We start from the raw sequence: 19,213 nt of genomic DNA, 5'->3' as shown, positions 1-19,213 counted from the left end.
ATAATTGTCTTGCGGTTTACTCCTCAAATATCCATCCCCATATCTGAGTATACAAGAAAGTCAAAGGAGACCACTTGGTGGCCCTGTTGTTATTGCTGGCTCTCTCATCCATCACCCACACTGCCTCTCTATTAATGTCTCCGCTCTTTTGAGTTGAGAAGTTGATCTTTTGGGGTCCGATTGGATTCCAGAATTGCCTCAATGTGTGTGTGTGTGTTGGTGTTGAGTATGTGGGTGATGGGTTTGTGCTTGTGTATGTTTATGTGTGGGTAATGGGTGTGTCCGTGTGTTCGTGATGGGTGTGTGTGTGTGTGTGTGTGTGGATGAGTGTTTATGTGTGTGTGTGGGTGATGGGTGTGTACGTGTGTGGGTGGGTGTGCTGTTCGATGTGCAGGCTTATTGTGTAGGGCTGTTTCCCACCTTACTCCCACTCCTACCAGAATAACCTGAGTTGAAGTGTTATATAGCACCTTCGTAGTCACATAGGCTCTTTGAGTGAGACTGTGAGGTTCATGGTGGACATGTAAGAGCCCCCTACCCTGATCCTCATAAGCTATGAAACCGGCCAGCATTAATGGCTTAGCCACACACGAGAAGCTGCCTTTGACAAACTGACATTTTTTTTTTCTCTGTCTGGTTTCTGTTCTCCTTTTGAAGGCCAAGCCAGCCAGGATGCAGTCTTCCAGTCTTGTGAAGCCCGTTTCTCTAACCAAGATCCCAGGACGTTATCTGGCTCACCAGGAGGGACTCCCAAAGCTGCCTGTTCCCCCACTTCAGCAGACCCTTGATCGGTACATGGCCGTTCTGCAGCCCATCATCAGTCAAGAGGAGTTGGAGCACACAAAACACCTTCTGGATGAGTTTGGGAAACCAGGGGGCGTCGGGGAGCGACTGCAGAAGGGGCTCGAGAGGAGAGCCCGCAAAACAGAGAACTGGGTACGTCTCACCGAGCATTCGGTCAGCTTTGTGGGAAGGAGATAGGGTGGAGGGCGCCCCTTTCTGATGTGACCTCCATGCCTGCTCCCTGTCCTCTTACTTTGTATCTAGCAGTATAAATGCCAGCATGCTGTGTGTCTCTGTCCAGCTGTCTGACTGGTGGCTGCAGACGGCGTACCTGGAGTACCGCATGCCCGTGGTGATCCATTCCAGCCCTGGAGTCGTCTTGCCCAAATTGGAGTTCCATGACCGGCAGGGTCAAATCAGGTAAGTGAGAACAGGAATTAAAAGACAAAAATGGCAGTGTGTTTCAAAGGAGCCAGAAATTAGCTTCAGATTCATTTGTCTTTTGCTTCTACAGTGAAGTGTATGCCCTGCAGGGTCTTTATCTCCATGCTAGGGTGCCATCTCTTTCACTCAGGTACAGGAGGCCATGGAAAATGCAGTAGGTGTGACATTTGGTTGTAATGTAGTAGGTCAGGATTCTTGAGTTCCCGCAGGCCCCTTTTCCCCCTAGTACTGTCCTGACAGCGAAATGGTCAGAGCTCACTGAACTTTGTGCTCGGTGCCCTTTCACATACTTGCTATTTGTAGCTCACACATTCTCTGGAGAAGCCACCTGTCACCACTTTGTCAAGGCACAAAAAAAAAATAACATGCTTGTTGTTTTATTGGGTGCATCAAACCCCTTTTACAATACCCCTAAGGAGTCTGGGTATCCCCATATACTGTATGATCCTGTTTGGAGGCACCAACCTGTTATACATTGGGGTGAGGAAGGAGTACACGTCTGCTATATTAATGGGGAAACCTTCTGAGATATCAAGGTTTAGAAGCAATGGTGTTGCTGAAGGAGAACTTGACCTTCTATGTGGTGCTCTGCAAATCCGTGAAGGGAGATTCTGACCGCTGACACATGGAGGCTCTGTTTTTTTCTCTGCATGGCTCGGCTTAAACCAAGTAAAGTAGACCCTTGGTGCTAGGACCTGTCTGCAGGTGCTCATCTTCTGTATGGATGTCTCTTTCTCACTTGGGGTAGGAAGACCCTATTCGGTGATATTGTTTTGGGCGTGCAAGTCAGAATTTTATTGTACCCTTGCACACGTGACACAATGACAACTGCTGTAAGAATGCAGATTTATGAGAGCAAGTGTTCTTGGGGAGCTGTGCCTTTAAGTGGGGCTTGTAAGGATTCATCAGGGCTTATGGGAATTGTATTTTTCTACTTAAGAAGACAATTTAAACCAGATGTTAAGGGACGTAACATTCATAGGCTTTTTTGGCTAACCAAAAAGATTACAATATGCAAGCTTTCAAGGCAACTCAGGTCCCTTCTTCAAGCAAGATTTAATTGATTACATTTTGCCTGAAGAAGGAGCCTGAGTTGCCTCGAAAGCTTGCATATTGTAATCTTTTTAGTTAGACATAAAGTAGTGAGAGACCCCAGCTGGAATCACTATCAGCAAACAGTAAAAATCAGTAGTGAGTTTTTTGGAGGGTCTTGTTCTTGCAGCGCTAATTAGAGAAGAGGGAGCACCTCAAACCAAAGAAAGGTGGTCTCCAGTATGTGTGTGTGTGTGTGTGTGAGATTTAGGACATGTGAGACCACTGAATGGCACTCTTCCTTGTATATGTTGTTGAATGCAGCCCAGACACAGACAGGCAGACACCGTAGGTACAACACCCAACACACGTTAATTCATATTTACACAAGTGAAACACACACAACCCCAAAACTCCCCCAAAGTTCAGACCTCTCACACAATGCCTTTCTTCAGGCCGCCTCCTTTCCACTCCTCCCGAGCTCCGTCCTTCTCCGCTCCCAACTCAAGCCATCGAATGGAGGGAGGCGTCCCCTTTTATAATCACTTGGATGTGCTCCAGGTGCCTCCCGATAATCTTCCACCAGCACTCCCCAGTGTGGCGGAAGTACCGGCTGCACACCCGGAAGCACTCCGGGTGTCCCTGGTTGTCTTCCCTCCAGCACTTCCGGGTGTGGCGGAAGTGCTGAGGACCAGGGCTCTCCAGGCATTGGGGCGCCCTGTAGGGTTGAGCTTCCAAGCTCAGTTCCCGTGGTCCCCAAAGCTACCAGGGCGGTCGCCCCCTCGTGGTCCTTCCAGGCATCCCAGCTGGGTGCCACCCCCAGCCGCTTGCCACAATGTGATATGTCAAATGTAGGAAAAAGCAGTTCTCCATATCTAAAATATATGGTATGTAGCCACTAGGGGGCATTTCTTGTACTTCTAGTTGATCGTAAACGTTTTGCCTTTTTGCCACGTACCTACTTGCACCACAGTGAACCTTGAGGCAACCAAATTCATCATGCATTTTATGGCAGTTCAGTCGTACAGTGCCGTATGCATCAGTTCCACTCTCCATGTCAACTTCTGATGACCAACTCACATCGTCATCACTATCGCTTGATTCAACTAATGGTTCAGTTTCAATTTGTTCTAAAATTGTCTTTACAATTTCTTGTTTACATGTCATTTTTGTTTTAAAACAAGTAAGTGTGACCACCAGGGGGTGCTGCAGCTCCCCAAACACCTACCACAAAGGCTCGGACACAAGTCGCCGATAAACAAAGGTTTTATTCATGAGAAACCCTTCCAGTATGCGTTTCCCATGTCACAACCACAATTACAGTTTCTAAGCCCAGTAACACTCTGCAACTCTGACAACTCTTCTCTCAGTCTCTCCACCTCTCTCTCTCTCACTGTCTCTGCTTCCTCCATTCCTCCCAACAACCTTCGTCTTCCTCCTCCCAACTCTGGCTTCCCAAGATGAGACAGGCAACTCCTTATAAATAAAACCCTGAAGTACCTCCAGTGTCCCAAAGCTGGGACCCGGAAGCATTTCCAGATATTGCTGTAGCTCGACGAAATAGGGCTCGCTAGTCCTTTCTGCGCCCCTTTGGCTGATACAGCAAACTACAAGTTACCAGTGTGCCCTGTGGCAATACATGGTGGCACCATAACCCATGGGGGTTGCCATCTGGTAGTTTGGAGGAGGTAATGCCCTGAGTAAACTGCCTTCCCCCATTCTTCAATGCTGTAGGTTCCCCTGCTGGATAGGGGTTCTGAGTGGAGCCCCTCACAGAGGGCATAATCCCATTATATAATCCAGGATTTAGATCAAGGGGCAGTTGTTTCTCAAACCAGGTAAGAAGTGTCGTCATTAACTTGTTTTATGGGTGACTGCAGCATCAGGTGACAGTGATGATGATGATGATAGTGATTATGATTTACATGGGATGGCGCCAGTGCGTTCGGCTCCCCACCTTTCATGTTCACTTGGCTGTTTTTAATTGTCTGGATTTTGCCGTCATTTTCTTAATAATGTTTCGTCTTTGCTGGTGAATGATCACCTAACACTTTTGAATAATCGAGACTCTGTAAAAAGGTGGTTGAGAAATGATTTAGGTGATTGGCCTTCATGTCCCCTACGCCTCTCTCATATATTCCACCATTGGCTGTGCCAGTCTACTTGCATTGCTGCTGGTGGGAAGAACCATATGAGGAGGCGTAGAAGATGTGGAAAGCTTAGTGGTGTGAGGGTAAGATGAAAGGCCTTCCATGCAACCCCTACGAGAAACCCTATGTGGGACTGGTTCCTATAGCATCTCCGGTGGCACCCTCAACTGTCATCCTGCCCTGCGCTACGTGGTGCCAGGTTTCCAGTGTCTCCAGTCAGTCATTCCTGAATCCCCTGTGCTGCTTCCTTTCCTGCGCAGGCTGAGGAGGAGTAATCGCAGTGTAGATCATAGGAATCTTCGTCCTCTAGAGCGTGTTTCTCAGCTGGCTAGCAGTGAGTTGAAGATTACCATGGTTTTACTGAATACTAGATCGCTAGCAGACAAAACTTTTATTCTGCAGGATTTTTGCACATCTTGTGATTTGGATTTTATGTTTTTGACCGAAACATGGTTTTAGGAAGATGAGTTTGCTCCCTTCTCTGAACTCTCTCCTCCTGACTGTCAGGTCTTTAGTTCCCCTCGGATATCTCCCAGAGGTGAAGGTCTGGTGTCACTGTTTAGAAGCAGATTTAACAATGGGATCCCGTTACTGCCTCAAAAGAAGGAGAGGGAAAGTTGAAATGGTTTCTGACCTTTTGAAGGCCTTACATTGTTAACTATAAGGTTTTATTATGTTGCATATTGGGTAACTTTTATTGCTGTCAATACTCCAGGTATGTAAGCATGACTTTTTAAGTGGGCACACCAAAGCCTTCGCCCCAGCCCTCATTACATAAACACCCACAAGTAGCTGCTATCCCCTGTCACCTTGGGATATACGTTTTGATTTTTCCCCTATATTTTCTAGAACCCAGTCATCCCCACCCTACCTATGTCTCATACTTGTCCTGCTGCTCTCACGCCTTTAACCCCGGCTTTTTTTCATATCTCCAATCTTCTCCAGGTATGCTGCAAAGCTAATCGCCGGTGTTTTGGACTTCAAAACCATGATTGACAAGTAAGTATTTTGCAAATAAGCCCTCAACTTGTTGTCCGTGGCTTCTCACTGCACCCCAGCTCCCCACTTACCAAAGACAGCCCTTTGTCTCAGAGGAAAGCCCATTCATCGTACCTTTGACTTTATAACCTTTTGGTGTTGTCTGGCTTTAAGTTTACAGCTACTGTGCATGATGCCTGCATGCCTTGTTCTACCATCCAGCTGACTAGAGTGGCCTTGTTGTTTGTCCGCAGTGAGACGTTGCCTGTGGAATATCTAGGAGGGAAGCCCCTCTGCATGAATCAGTACTATCAGATCCTCTCCTCTTGCCGTATCCCAGGTCCCAAGAGGGACACCGTCATTAATTATACACTCAGCAAGAGTCCTCCCACCCATGTGACCATCGTGCACAACTTCCAGGTAGGACTCCCTGATGTCCACTATGTGTGACTACATCTCACACTCATTGAAGGAGAGCGGTGTGGCACACAATGACTTCTCTTTCTAGTTTTTTGTCCTGGACGTTTATAACAGCGATGGCTCCCCACTGACCGTCGACCAGATCTGCACCCAGCTGGAGAAGATTTGGAACTCCTCTCTGCAGACCAACAAGGAACCTATTGGAATCCTCACCTCCCAGCACCGCAATACCTGGGGGAATGCCTATAACAACCTTATCAAAGGTGGGTGTTACGTACACTTTAATGTGAGAACAGTATGCACAATAAAATATAATGAAAGGGGTGGTCCGGGAGGTAACCACCTTTATTTTGGTTTTCAGAAGACTTTTGAAATGGTACCATGTGAAAGGTTAGTGATTAGACTAAAAGAAGTGAGGATTTAGAGAACTACCTGTGGGTAGATACAATATTGGCTCAAACACAGGAAGCATAGGGTAATGGTAAGGGAAATATTTTCAGAATTAGGTGATTTTAACAGCCCACCCATACATAAGTCATCTGGACAAGAATATAGCTAGTAAGCTGGTCACGTTTGCAGGTAAACTTGCAGATGATGCCAAAGTAGGTGGTGACGGCAGGCAATGTAAAATCAGCTAAATTGTCAGAGAGGGATTTGGACAGCAGTAATCAGTTTGCCTTTTTGCCACACACCTACTTGCACCACAGTAAACCTCCAGGCAACCAAATTCATCATGCATATTATGGCAGTTCAGTCGTACAGTGTCGTATCCATCAGTTCTACTCTTCATGTCAACTTCTGATGACCAATTAACATTGTCGTCACTATCGCTTGATTCGACTAATGGTTCAGTTTCAGTTTGTTCTAAAACTGACTTTACAGCTTCTCGTTTACATGTCATTTTGTTTTTAAAACAAGGAAGTGTGACCACCAGGGTTTGCTGCAGCTCTCCAAACACTTAATACAAGTTGCTAATAAACAAAGTTTTTTTTTTCATGGGAAACCCTTCCAGTAAGCGTTTCCCATGCTACAACCACAATTAGTTTCTTAGCCCAGTGACATTCTGCAACTCTGACGTCTCTTCTCTCAGTGTCTCAACCTCCATTCCTCCCAACAAGCGTCGTCCTCCTCCTCCCGACTCTGGCTCCCCAAGTTGAGACAGGCAGCTCCTTTTATATAAAACCTTGGAGTACTTCTGGTGTCCCAAAGCTGGGACCTATGAGCACTTCCAGGTAATGCTGGAGCTCGACGAAACATAGCTTGCTAGTCACTTGGCAACACCCCTGGAACCTAACAGGGCTGAGGCAGTGAACTACAATTCACAGTGTGCCCTGTGGGAATCCGTGGTGGTACCGTAACCCAGGGAGCTGCCATCTAGCAATTCAGGGGAGGCAATGCCCTGAATAAACTGTTAATAAATTGTTACAGAGGGATTTGGACAGCATACACGCTTGGGCAGATTTGGGGAAGATGAAATGCAATGTCCCCGGCTCCCACCTGTTTCATTCCCCTCAGCATGGACACATGGCCACCTCCTAGTTGCACTGTACTCCATAACCGTAAATCATTATGTTGAGCGGATAATCCACCTTGGACTTTCCAGCATATTATTATTAATATATACTGTATGTTTGACAAATGGGGGTGTAGGGTTTGGTTGTTTCCCTATTGTGACTCAAACCCAGAAAAACATGCATATTAAACATTAAAGAGCAAAGTTTTCTTGGAGTCATGATCATGCTAAATACATGATTGTTCACAAGGTACTTGAAAGCAGCAACTTAATTCTGGTACTGAAATTAGCTTAGTGCTGGAGCCTACCGTTTTAAAAATTGAGTTTTTCAATGCCATATCAGTTGCTGAAGCCCGCTGTTGGAGTTTAGGGTCGGATTGTTTGTGGAGGCCAACACCCGTGCCATTATTAGAGTGCACTCATTTCATAGCAGTTGGGAGTATACGACTTGATGCCTGACATATGGATTATGTGACATGAGAAATTTATTTTGTCGTGGACATTTTAATATTGTTCAGGTCCATATTGAAGCTCAGTGTATCGTGAAATCTGTTACATGCATTCTCCAAACGTGAATAAGTTTTTCTCTGCTATCACTACAAACAACATGAGAGAAATTAAAGATGTACGAACATCTTCATTTTTGTGTGAAGTTTTTCTTTAAAACATACAAAGATTACCGTTTTTTGAATTATTCAAAAGCTTGTATATCTAAAATGTTGTGCAGTGATTTTAAATAGGCCAGGGAGCAAAGTCATGTGACAGTTGACCAGTCTAGTAAAAATAAACAACAGTGCTGCAACCATGTAAGGGCTGACGGAAAATGGCGCTGACCCAGAGAACCCAGTCATTTTCCAACCCGCTATATCCTAACATAGGGTCATGGGGGTCTGCTGGAGCCAATCCCAGCCAACACAGGGCGCAAGGCAGGAACAATCCCCGGGCAGGGCTCCAGCCCACATCAGGGCACACACACACACGAGGGACGATTTAGGATTGCCAATGCACCTAACCAGCATTTCTTTGGACTGTGGGAGGAAACCGGAGCACCCGGAGGAGACCCACGCAGACACGGGGAGAACATGGAAACTCCACACAGGGAAGACCCGGGAAGCGAACCCAGGTCTCCTTACTGCGAGGCAGCAGCACTACCTCTGCGCCACTGTGCTGCCCTCCCAGAGAACCTAAAAAACAAAATGGTGTCCCCAGAACAAAAATTAAAAGTACATAATAGAATAACTTTGAATGTGGTAAAAACGGCAGCTCTGCTGTTCTTCTCCCAGCAGGTCCTAATGCATGTACTGTATGTGTTTGTGTTTTTTTTCCTACTAGATAAGACAAACAAGGAATCTGTTAAAGCGATCCAGAAGAGCATCTTCACTGTGTGCCTGGATGCCCCAATGCCACGTGTCTCAGATGAGCTGTACCTCAGTCGTGTTGCTACTCAAATGCTCCATGGGGGTGGAAGTCGTTGGAACAGTGGAAATAGATGGTTTGACAAGACCCTTCAGGTAAGTTGGTGATGGGCAGGTGTTGCTCCAGACGCAAGTGGGCATCAACTCAATTACATTATCTACAGTACTGAATGGTTGTTAGACCAAACAAGCAGACTAGTAAGGTAGAGAAAAGGTATCAACTCAAACTCCATGAACTGGGGGTTGGCATCAACTCAAACTTTGGGGTAGAGAGTGGGCATCATCCCAAATGTCAGGGCTAGAGACTGGGCATCAACTCAAACCTTGGACTAGTAAATGGTCATCAGCCCAAATCTCAGGGCTAGAGCCTGGCCATCCAGCTACTGCTAAAGGTGGAATGTGGGCATTACTTTAAATCACAAAGGTAGAGAGCGGTCATCATTTTAAACACTAAGGGTAGAGTTTGGCATCTAACCACCATCAACTAAGTTCTCAGGAGTACAGTATGCATCAACTCAAAACCTTGGGGTAGAAGGAGTGCATTGGTTTAGACCCCAAGGGTGAATAAAGGGCCTCTACCCACCACCAAGAGTTCAGAGTGGCTATTAAATAAGTTCCCAGGGTTAAAGAGCATCCATCGGATCAAACCTTTGGGGAAGAGAGTAAACATTCATCACAATTTCAGAGGTAGAGATTAAGCAACATTTCAAGCCATTGGTGTAGAGAGGTGGGCAATAGATCAAACCCCAAGGCTAGAAGGTATACATCAATTTGAAATCCAGAGCTTGGGCATCCACCCACCACCAAAGAATAGAGAAGGGATATTAATATCAACCTAGGAAAGTAGTGACTGGGCATCATTTCAAACCAAAGGAGTGGTGAGTGGGCATCTATGCACCATGAGGGATGTGTTAAACCTTTTTTGGGGGGGGGGGGGGGGGTTTGACCCTAACTAATGAGGTGTTTTCTCTCCGGTATAGTTTATCATTGGTGAAGACGGCTCCTGTGGGGTCATCTACGAGCATGCCCCTGCTGAGGGCCCCCCTATTGTTGCCTTGGTGGACCATGTGGTGGAGTTCATGTAAGTGTATAGAAAGTGACTGGCTGCTGTTAGTGATGGTGGATGAGATTATCATGATAAAGTTGGAGAATAGGCAGCGGAACTGGGCACACACTGTTAACTGGTTCAAACTAATCCAAAGGAAAAATACAATTAGTAAAATCCAATTTTTAAATCCTTAGATTAGGCAGGAGGGATGAAGAAATGGAGTTTAAAAAATGAAGTAATTATGCAAAATCCTGCCTTTATCTGCTTAGTTAGCTTTTATGCTGCCGCACTAGGTGGCCATAGTCTTTGCTCTGTTATAGCAATCTTCCAACTGTTGAACTGATGGTTGGGGCATATTATATGTTATCATTGTGTGGGCATAGGGCAGCACAGTAAGGAGACCTCGGTTCGCTTCCCGGGTCCTCCCTGCGTGGAGTTTTGCATGTTCTCCCTGTGTCTGTGTGGGTTTCCTCCAGGTGCTCCAGTTTCCTCCTATAGTCCAAAGACATGCAGATGAGGTGCATTGGCAATCATAAATTGACACTAGTGTGTGCTTGCTGTGTGTGTGTGTGTGCCCTGTGGTGGGCTGGCACCCTGCCTGGGGTTTGTTCCTGCCTTGTGCCCCGTGTTGGCTGGGATTGGCTCCAGCATACCCCCGTGACACTGTGTTAGGATATAGCGGGTTGGACGATGACTGACTAACTGACTGTGTGGGCACATGAGGGTCACAGTAAAAGCCCTGCATCCCCTGCCAGTAATCCCTTTAAAATGTCATTTTGCTTTCCTTATTCAAATGTCCTGTAAGGATGGGAGGCTTAAAGATGGTCCCATGCCAATAGTCAAACACTATGCATACTATAAATGAACTGCTACCCCTTAGTGGTATCCTTTTTGCCTCATTCCACCTGTATAGGTTTATAGCAGGGGTGTCAAACTCAGAACCTGGAGGGCCACAGTGGCTGCAGGTTTTTGTTTCAACCACTTCCTTCATTAGTAACCAGTTGCTTCTGCTAATTGAACAGACTGCTTTTAGTTAAGTTTATTTGACTTGCTCATTAGTAGTCAGCCTTCTTAATTTTTTCTTTTTTTATTAACTTGGACCTAAGAAAAAAGGAGATGCAAAGCGACCCAACATGTGACCAGCTAAGATGGGGATCTCAAAATCCACCCATTTTCTTAATTAGAAGCCAACTTTTGCATTAGTGAAACCAGTTATTCAGTTCCATGGCTTGTTGGTGCCCATCAGTGATAAGCAAACCCCACAGAGTTCACTATGGTGTAAGTTTGGAGAAAACACCTAAATGTTCGGGAACTTTGCTGAACTCCGCAAAATGCAATAAAGGCATTGGGGAACGAGGAACTGAACTAGCTTTGAATGGATTTTAATGGTACCGTGGTCTTTTAAGTGTCCATGAGGACTAGAGACACATCTGTCAACTATAACTAAGCTGATTACTAGGCCGATTATTGTGACAAAAATGTGACCTGAGCTGTAAGTCAGCAGTGCTACCCACTGTGTCACCACACCTCAAACAACAAAAGATGCAGATAGAACAAAAATGACAAACAAAATACAACAAATGGTCACAAACTAGCAATAAGCAAAAAAAAAAATCATTGGCCAACGACTTTGCTAGTACGAGGTTGGACCCCTTTGTGCCTTCAGAACTGCCGTAATTCTTCATGTCGTAGATTCAACAAGATGCTGGAATCATTCCTTGGGTATTTTGGTCCTTATTGACATGATAGCATCACACAGTTGCTGTAGATTTGTCAGCTGCACATTCCAGATGTGAATCTTCCGCTCTACGTTCAAGAAACCAGTTTGAGATGTTATGAGCTTTGTGACATAGCGTGTTATCCTGCTGGAAATAGCTATCAGAAGATGGGTAGACTGTGGTCATAAAGGGCTGGGCATGGACGGCAAGAATACTCAGGTAGGCTGTGGCATTTAAACGATGCTCAGTTGGTACTATGGGCCCAAAGTGTGTCAAGAAAATATCAACCACACCATTACACCCCCAGCAGCCTGAACTGTTGACAGAAGGCAGGATGGATCCATGCTTTCATGTTGTTGACGCAAAATTCTGAGCCCATCATCCAAATGTCACAGCAGCAATCAAGAGTCAACAGACCAGGCAACGTTTTTCAAATCTTCTGTTGTCCAATATCGCTGAGCCTCAGTTGCCTGTTCTTAGTTGACAGGAGTGACACCCGGTGTGGTCTCCTGCTGCTGTAGCCCACCTGCTTCAAGGTCCAACATGTTGTGTATTCAGAGATGCTCTTCTGCACACCTCAGTTATAACGAGTGCTTATTTGAGTTCCTGTTGCCTTTCTATCAGCTGAAACCAGTCTGGCCATTCTCCTGTGAGCTCTGGCATCAACAAGGAATTTTCACCCAGAGGATTGCTGCTCAGGTCAGGTCAAGTTGGAGAGCATGCTCTGGTACAACGCATTGCCGCACCCACCACATGACGAAACAACTTGGGATCCCGGTTGGCAACCACCCAGGCAGAGGTCAACTGGATATTTTCCCTTTTTTGGACCATTCTGTGTAAACCTTAGAGATGGTTGTGCATGAGAATCCCAGCAAATCAGCAGTTTCTGAAATACTCAGACCAGCCTGTCTAGCACCAACAATCATGCCACGTTCAAAGCCACTTCAGTCACCTTTCTTCCCAATTCTGACGCTCAGTTTGAACTTCACCAGATCGTCGTGATAATGTCTACATGCTGAAATGCATTGAGTTGATGCCATGTGATTGGCTAATTAGATATTTGCGTTAACGAGCAGTCAAATATGTGTACCTAATAAAGTGAGTGTATGTATCATTGCACTCACAGAGTTCTGATCTTTGGCTTGTTTGATATTGGAGCTCTGACTGCAGCTAGAACATCTTTTTTTAATTTTGTCTTATCAGTGCCAATGCTTTCTTTGCACTTTTGTCCTCCATCAAGAAGATAGAAGTATGCTGTAAATAATAATAAATCCTTTTGTTACTAATCATTATTTCACAAGGTCTCATTCTGACTTGGGGAGGGCTGGGCTCCTTTAAGGCTTGTTTTGATTGGTAGCGCAGCACGTGGCTAATTATGCATTCATATTAGCCCTACAGCGCTGCATTGTCCGCTCATAGGGATCAGTGTTATATATCTGGTGGCGATACTCTATAAACATTTTCATTACGGTCAGCTAAGGTACTGCAATTTTTTTTAATGTATTTTTTAAAAGCAGATCACATGGCGCTTTTACAGTACGCATGTGTGACATGGCTACTACATCTCTGATACCGCTCCTGTCTGATAGGGCACTGGGAAAAAAATATTTGTCCCAATACAGCGAATTTCCAGAAGATTCTTCAGCGGATAACGTCACCAGCGATCACAGCACATTCGCTGCTATAAACAAACATTTGTGCTAGTTTTGCTGATTGACACTAGTGGTTATATTCTACCTCACCAGGCTCTTTCAAAACTGTTGGTTTCCTAATTTTCTGGGGGCCAAAACAGATAGATATTTCTCAAGACTTTCACCTTATAGACACACAGGTGCAAATCCAAATCATATTATGTGATATCATCTATTGTTAACTTCTGCTCTGTACTTGTAATATTTTTATTTTTATACTGTATTGAGGATTTGCTCTCTTCTGTTGTGGGTATTGTATTGACCCCCTTCTTTTTGACACCCACTGCACGTCCAACCTACCTGCTGTTTGAACTGCCTTTCCCGAGGTTTCTCCCATTTTGTTCCTAAAAGGTTTTTTTTGTGACTTTTTCCTTGTCTTCTTAGAGAGTCAAGGCTGGGGGGCTGTCAAAAGGCAGGGTCTGTTAAAGCCCATTGCAGCACTCCTTGTGTGATTTTGGGCTATACAAAAATAAATTGTATTGTATTGTAGCTTGTCGTGTTGGCTCGCTTTGTATATCTTTATTGTTTGATTGCTGAGGTCATGCGAAAAGACAATTGAGAATTCTGAAGTCAGTTCAAATTCACACTGTCATATCTATATCTCTATTTGAGCAATGGTTCAGTTTCAGTTTGTTCTAAAATCACCTTAATGTCCTTTCATTTGCCATTGTGTTTCTAGTTGGAGGCTCCACCCACTTATGAATATTAATGAGTCACCTTAGATAAATAAAGTGCATAGGAAATTTCATGATTTTTTGTAGCATGATGTTATTTCATCCACTAGGTGGCAGCAGAATACTGTCCTGACCGTTAATCAGGCTTAAAAATGTAAAGCAGATCATTACATGTGACCCTGCATCTGACTTGGGCTTAACTGTACTTGCATAGAATTCCGAGTCGTGGTCGGGGTTAACGCCAAGGAAGTGAATACTGTAAGTTGTACATTTTGTGGGCTTGTGCTGCTCTTTTTCATTTTTCTTAATTAAGTCGGCAAAGTATCATACATTTTTTATTGCAATTGTGATGTATAGCAAATACATGAAACAGAACTGATCCAAACAACACTTCTGTCTGAATTGTAAAAGCCAAGTTAATTGGCTTTCTCATTGTTAATTATGGACCTTGTTAGCTTCATGCCACCTTGGTGAAATTGCTAACGTCTCTCTTTGCCAGCCAAGGAAGGAAGCGGTGGTGATAGTGTTGTAGTGGGATAAAATATGTTTTATCTTTTGTTTAGCTGTACCCAGTGATGTATTACAAGCCATATTGTGCCCCTCTTCCCTCAAATAAGCAGACCCTCTGTTGCTCTTTTTGTATTTAGGAGGAGTGCTGAGACTGTGAGATCTCCCATGATCCCGCTGCCAATGCCAAAAAAGCTACGTTTCAATATCACACCAGAGATCAAGAAGGACATTGAGAAAGCCAAGCAGAACCTCAACATGTAAGGACCTGAAACTCAGCATGGAGGGGTGGTGTGGGTGATGAGGGTGTGTGTGTTGGAGTGTGTGTGGGGGGGGGGGCTTCATTTAAAATGAATGAATCAGCTGTGTGCTTCTTCTGAACATTCTGATTTTCCTCACACATCCAGAAAGGGTTAGCTTGTTTGGTGTCTCTAATATAGCTCATGGGTGAGTGAAGGTGTGCATACCCTACACGCATTCACTAACCCCCCAGTCCAGCCCCCCACAACTATGATTTGAATCAAGTAGGTTTCAAAAAAATATACAGTATTTGTATGTATTTTTTGATATTTTGATTTGATATACTTTATTAATCCTCAAGGGGAAATTGTCTTTTTGCATGAACTTTGGGGGTCAGACCACAGGGTCAGCCATTGTACAGCATCCCTGGAACAATTTTCAGATTAAGGGCCCAGCGGAAACAGATCCCTTCTGGCAGTAATGGGATTTGAACCACCATCCTTCCAGATACCAGGGCAGATCCTGTGTGTAATTTGCATGTTCTCCTTCTGCCTTTGTAGGATTTCCTTCCACGTCCCCAAAGAAGTGTAGGTCAAGTTAATTGGTATCTCTAAACTGGCTGCATTGTGAGTGTGGTTGAGTGATTGAGTTGACCCTACGATGGACTGAAATCCTGCCCAGGGCTGATCCTGCATAATGCTGCTGGATTAGGTCCTGGCTCCCGTGAACCTTAGATTAAGTGATTTTGAGAATGTTACTTTTTATTTTGGTAATTCCTGGACACTTACTTTGGCTACTTGAGTTGTGAGTTGCTCACAGTACACCCTAGAGAGCATCTTCAAGTACTCTCCATTCATGGCAGGAATATGACCACTCCCTGTCCAAAACTCTGAGCCTTTTTCCTCTTTTTGGCACAGAGTGGCATGTGTGCTGATATGTATATATACCTCTTATTGTCATAAACTACTGATTTCCACAGAATGGTTCACGATCTGGACGTAAAGGTGACTGTGTTCTCGCATTTTGGAAAAAACTTCCCCAAGTCTCAGAGGATGAGCCCAGATGCCTTCATCCAAGTTGCCCTGCAGCTGGCTTATTACAGGTAAACAGAAATGAAATAGATTGAAAAGCTTTTATTTTCATTGTAAAAAATGATAGCAAAATTACGAGAGCCACTCCAGCTGAGTACAAAAGAACAAACTTCTATAAAAAACTGCAACACATAATACACACAAGAAGAACATCATAAAAAATTTATTGCACTAAAGGATATTGCACTTTAGCCCAGTTTATAGATAACAGCATATTCTATGTAAAATATATACTTAAAAGGAATGAGATCAAAGATGAAACCAGTAGTGGTACAGTAAATAATAAGTCATACCATTTCACTGGGGAGTAGCTGCACGAGGGCAGCAGCAGCATGTATGAGTTTATTTTCCAGCGCTGAAACAAAAATTGATTAACCTTCCTTTATTTGCTTAAAGCAAATTGTGGGGTTGATCAATGTATTTATGGCCATTTGATAGAAACTATTTCTAAATCTGTTGGCCCGTGCTTTCAAAGATCTGTAACGCCATCCAGAGGGTAACACTTCAAACAGGTGGTGAGCAGGGTATGAAGGGTCCTCACTGATGTTTGTGGCTCTGGTGACCTAGCGAAAGCAGTCAATGTCCTACAGGGAGGGCAGACAGCAGCCTGTGATTTTTTTGTTCTGAGTTAATGTCTCTCTGGAGAGCCTTCTTGTCTGTTTCCGTGCACCCGGTGTACCAATCTGTCATAGAGTATGTCAGGATGCTCTGGATGGTTGAACAATAAAAAGCCACCAATAATTTTTGCTCCATTTTGTTTTTCTTGAGCCCTTTGAGTGCAGTCTCTGTTGTTGTTTTTTGACCATTGCTGTGCTGTTCTCAGACCAGGAAAGGTTCTCTGAAATGTGAGTTCCTAGGAATTTTGAAGGTGTGCACCCTCTCCACATGGCCTCCGTTGATGTAGAGAGGAACAGGTTCTATGGTGTACTTTCTGAAGTCCAGAATGAGTTCCTTGGTTTTTGTGGTGCTCAGTGTTACGTTATTCACTGAACACCATTCTGTCAGTCTCTGGACCTCGTCTCTGTAGGCCTCTTCATCTCCTTCTGATATGAGCCCCGTTACAGTGGTATTTGTGGGATGGATTGGGATGCAGTCATATGTGTACAAAGAGTAAAGTAGTGGGCTCAGCACACAGCCTTGTGGAGATCGTATGCTGAGCGGAAGGGAAGAGGAAAGATGAGGTTTGTCAAAAAGTCCTTTATCCAGGAGCAGTTGGAGGAGGGAAGGCCAAAGTCTGTCAGCTTGCTTACCAGTATGTCAGGGATTATTGTATTAAATGCCGAACTGTAGTCTACAAAGAGCAGCCTTACATAGCTCCCTCTTTGAATTACATGGCTCAGCACAGTATATAGTGTGGTAGCAATGGCGTCTTCTGTGGATGTGTTTGATCTGTAAGCAAACTGATGCTGGTCGAAAGTGGATGGGAGGAAGGATTTAATGTGCTTTCAAAGCAACTAGTCTATAATCTTTTAAGCTCTTGGTGGTTATTGTTTTAGAGACAGGGATGATGACTGACGATTTTAGGAAGGGTGGAGTAGTGGTTGATGCCAGAGAAAGATTAAAAATCTTCGTGAAGACCCTGGTAACCTGGCCAGCACATGCTTTGAGTATCTTCCCATATACTCCCATCAGGACCAGTGGCCTTCCTTGGGTTAACTGTCCTGAGCACTCGGTTCACCCCATGTTCTTGCATAGTGAGTGTGTGGGTGCTGGGGGTTGGAGTTGTCAGTGTGGTCATGATGAACTTCCTCACCTCAAACCTGGCAAATAAATTGTGTAGTTTCCTCTGCCAGCGAGGCATTTGAGCTAACAGACCTGTGGTTGCTGCCATGTGTTGAATTGCTTGCCACTTCCGCCATGGGTTGTCCTCGATGAGGTGCTCTTGTGTTTTCCTCTTATAGGCCCCTTTGGCTTCATTAATTCCTCTCCTCAGGTCAGCTCTGTCTGTATTGTATACCACCCTGTCACCTGACCTGAAGACGGTGTTGCATTTTTAAAGGAGTGTCTGTACTTCTTTTGTCATCCAGGGTTTCTGATTTGGAATATCCCAGATCCTCTTTGTGACGGTGACATTATCAGCACAGCTCTTGATTTAGAATAGAACAGTTTCTGTGTATTCCTCCCAAGTCTTGTTGTTCAAACACATCCCACTCTGTCTGTACAAAACAGTCCTGTAGCTGAGCTGAGAGAGAGAGCAGGCTCAGGCCAAGTATTTATGATCTTTATAGCTGGTTTTGTCCTTCCCCTGAGGGGTATGTATGCTGGAATGAGGAGCAATGAAAGATGATCTGACTGACCTAAGTGGGGGTATGTACGGGGGTGGGTTTATAAACATGTTTTATGTTTGAATACACATGATCACTGCGGTGGGTTGGCACCCTGCCCAGGATTGGTTCCCTGCCTTGTGCCCTGTGTTGGCTGGGATTGGCTCCAGCAGACCCCCGTGACCCTGTGTTCGGATTCAGCGGGTTGGAAAATGGATGGATGTATACACATGATCAAGTGTATTTTCCCCTCTGGTGGAGCACTTCACGTACTGGGTGAAATAAGGAAGTACAGTCTTTAACCGTACTTGATGAAAGTCACCAGCAATGATATGCAAGCCATCAGGATAAGCCTGCTGCTGTTTATTTGTTTTAGGATAAAGGAGTTTGCATCCGGATTAACATAAACAGCAGACACAATCCCTACCCCTTGGTAAAAAGAATGGTCTGCAAATGATTGACAGAACTTCTAAGTCAGGAGATCTGCTGACCTAAAAGTGACTAACCCTTTTAGGGCAGGACAAGAGAAAAGCCAAGCAAAATCACACCTTTTCTTGCCCGAGTTGCCTCGAAAGCTTGCATATTGTAATCTTTTTATTTAGCCAATAAAAGGTGTACATTCATAATGGCTAACACGGTACAACACCCTTGTACTACAGGGCAGGACAAGTAAAGTTTGGCTGCAGAAATTCCTACATAAAATGAAGGCGGTGTCGTTAGTTTGGCATGAGCCACTTATTCCACTGAACGAGTCGAAAGGTGGTAACACCTTCATTTCTGGATGAATGGGTCCCATAAGGTCTTCTTCATAGATGCTCTCATTTCTTTTCCTGGCAGGAACTACAACCGCTGCTGCTCAACCTACGAGAGTGCTTCCCTGCGCATGTACCGCCTCGGGCGTACGGACACCATTCGCTCAGCCTCCATTGACTCACAGCACTTTGTGCAGGCCATGGATGACCCCTCCAAGTCGGTATGCCTACCTTGCTTGATCTGTTGTCAGGTGCCCGGTGGGTGGATTAACCAGTGTCTGGTGGACAGCAGCCATTTGTGAGATGTGGACGTACAGTAGTAGTTAGCAGGCACTTGAAATAATGTAGAGTTGAGTGGACAGTGGGGCTACTCTGTATTTTCAGTTTTTGTCCGTATTTCTCACTTCTTGTTTTATGTCTCCATGCAGAACCAACAGAAAGTGGACCTCCTTCAGAAGGCCATTGTGGCACATCGAGCTTACACCAATATGGT

General features: G+C 44.8%; 2 protein-coding genes across 4 annotated transcripts in view; one reads left to right on the top strand and one right to left on the bottom strand.

Annotated features, from left to right (window-relative positions):
• adamts13 (ADAM metallopeptidase with thrombospondin type 1 motif, 13) overlaps positions 1–19,213 on the bottom strand; it is a 570,965-nt gene that overhangs the window by 459,724 nt on the left and 92,028 nt on the right. The window lies entirely within an intron of this gene.
• The window catches only part of crata (carnitine O-acetyltransferase a), a 72,567-nt gene that overhangs the window by 36,631 nt on the left and 16,723 nt on the right, over positions 1–19,213 (top strand). For 2 of the 3 annotated variants that reach the window (XM_028808647.2, XM_028808649.2), the window contains exons 2-12: positions 658–936; positions 1,085–1,203; positions 5,355–5,408; positions 5,642–5,807; positions 5,896–6,070; positions 8,653–8,831; positions 9,716–9,816; positions 14,514–14,633; positions 15,593–15,715; positions 18,806–18,941; positions 19,149–19,211. In XM_028808647.2, the coding sequence (XP_028664480.1) occupies positions 658–936; positions 1,085–1,203; positions 5,355–5,408; positions 5,642–5,807; positions 5,896–6,070; positions 8,653–8,831; positions 9,716–9,816; positions 14,514–14,633; positions 15,593–15,715; positions 18,806–18,941; positions 19,149–19,211 (1,515 nt within the window). Of the gene's footprint in view, positions 1–657; positions 937–1,050; positions 1,204–5,354; positions 5,409–5,641; positions 5,808–5,895; positions 6,071–8,652; positions 8,832–9,715; positions 9,817–14,513; positions 14,634–15,592; positions 15,716–18,805; positions 18,942–19,148; positions 19,212–19,213 lie in introns of those variants that run through there. The other variant, XM_028808650.2, reaches the window with a different exon arrangement.

Source organism: Erpetoichthys calabaricus, chromosome 9 (genome assembly GCF_900747795.2).
Source record: "Erpetoichthys calabaricus chromosome 9, fErpCal1.3, whole genome shotgun sequence".
Taxonomy (NCBI): Eukaryota; Metazoa; Chordata; class Cladistia; order Polypteriformes; family Polypteridae; genus Erpetoichthys; species Erpetoichthys calabaricus.
This window is presented reverse-complemented; position numbering and strand designations above follow the sequence as displayed.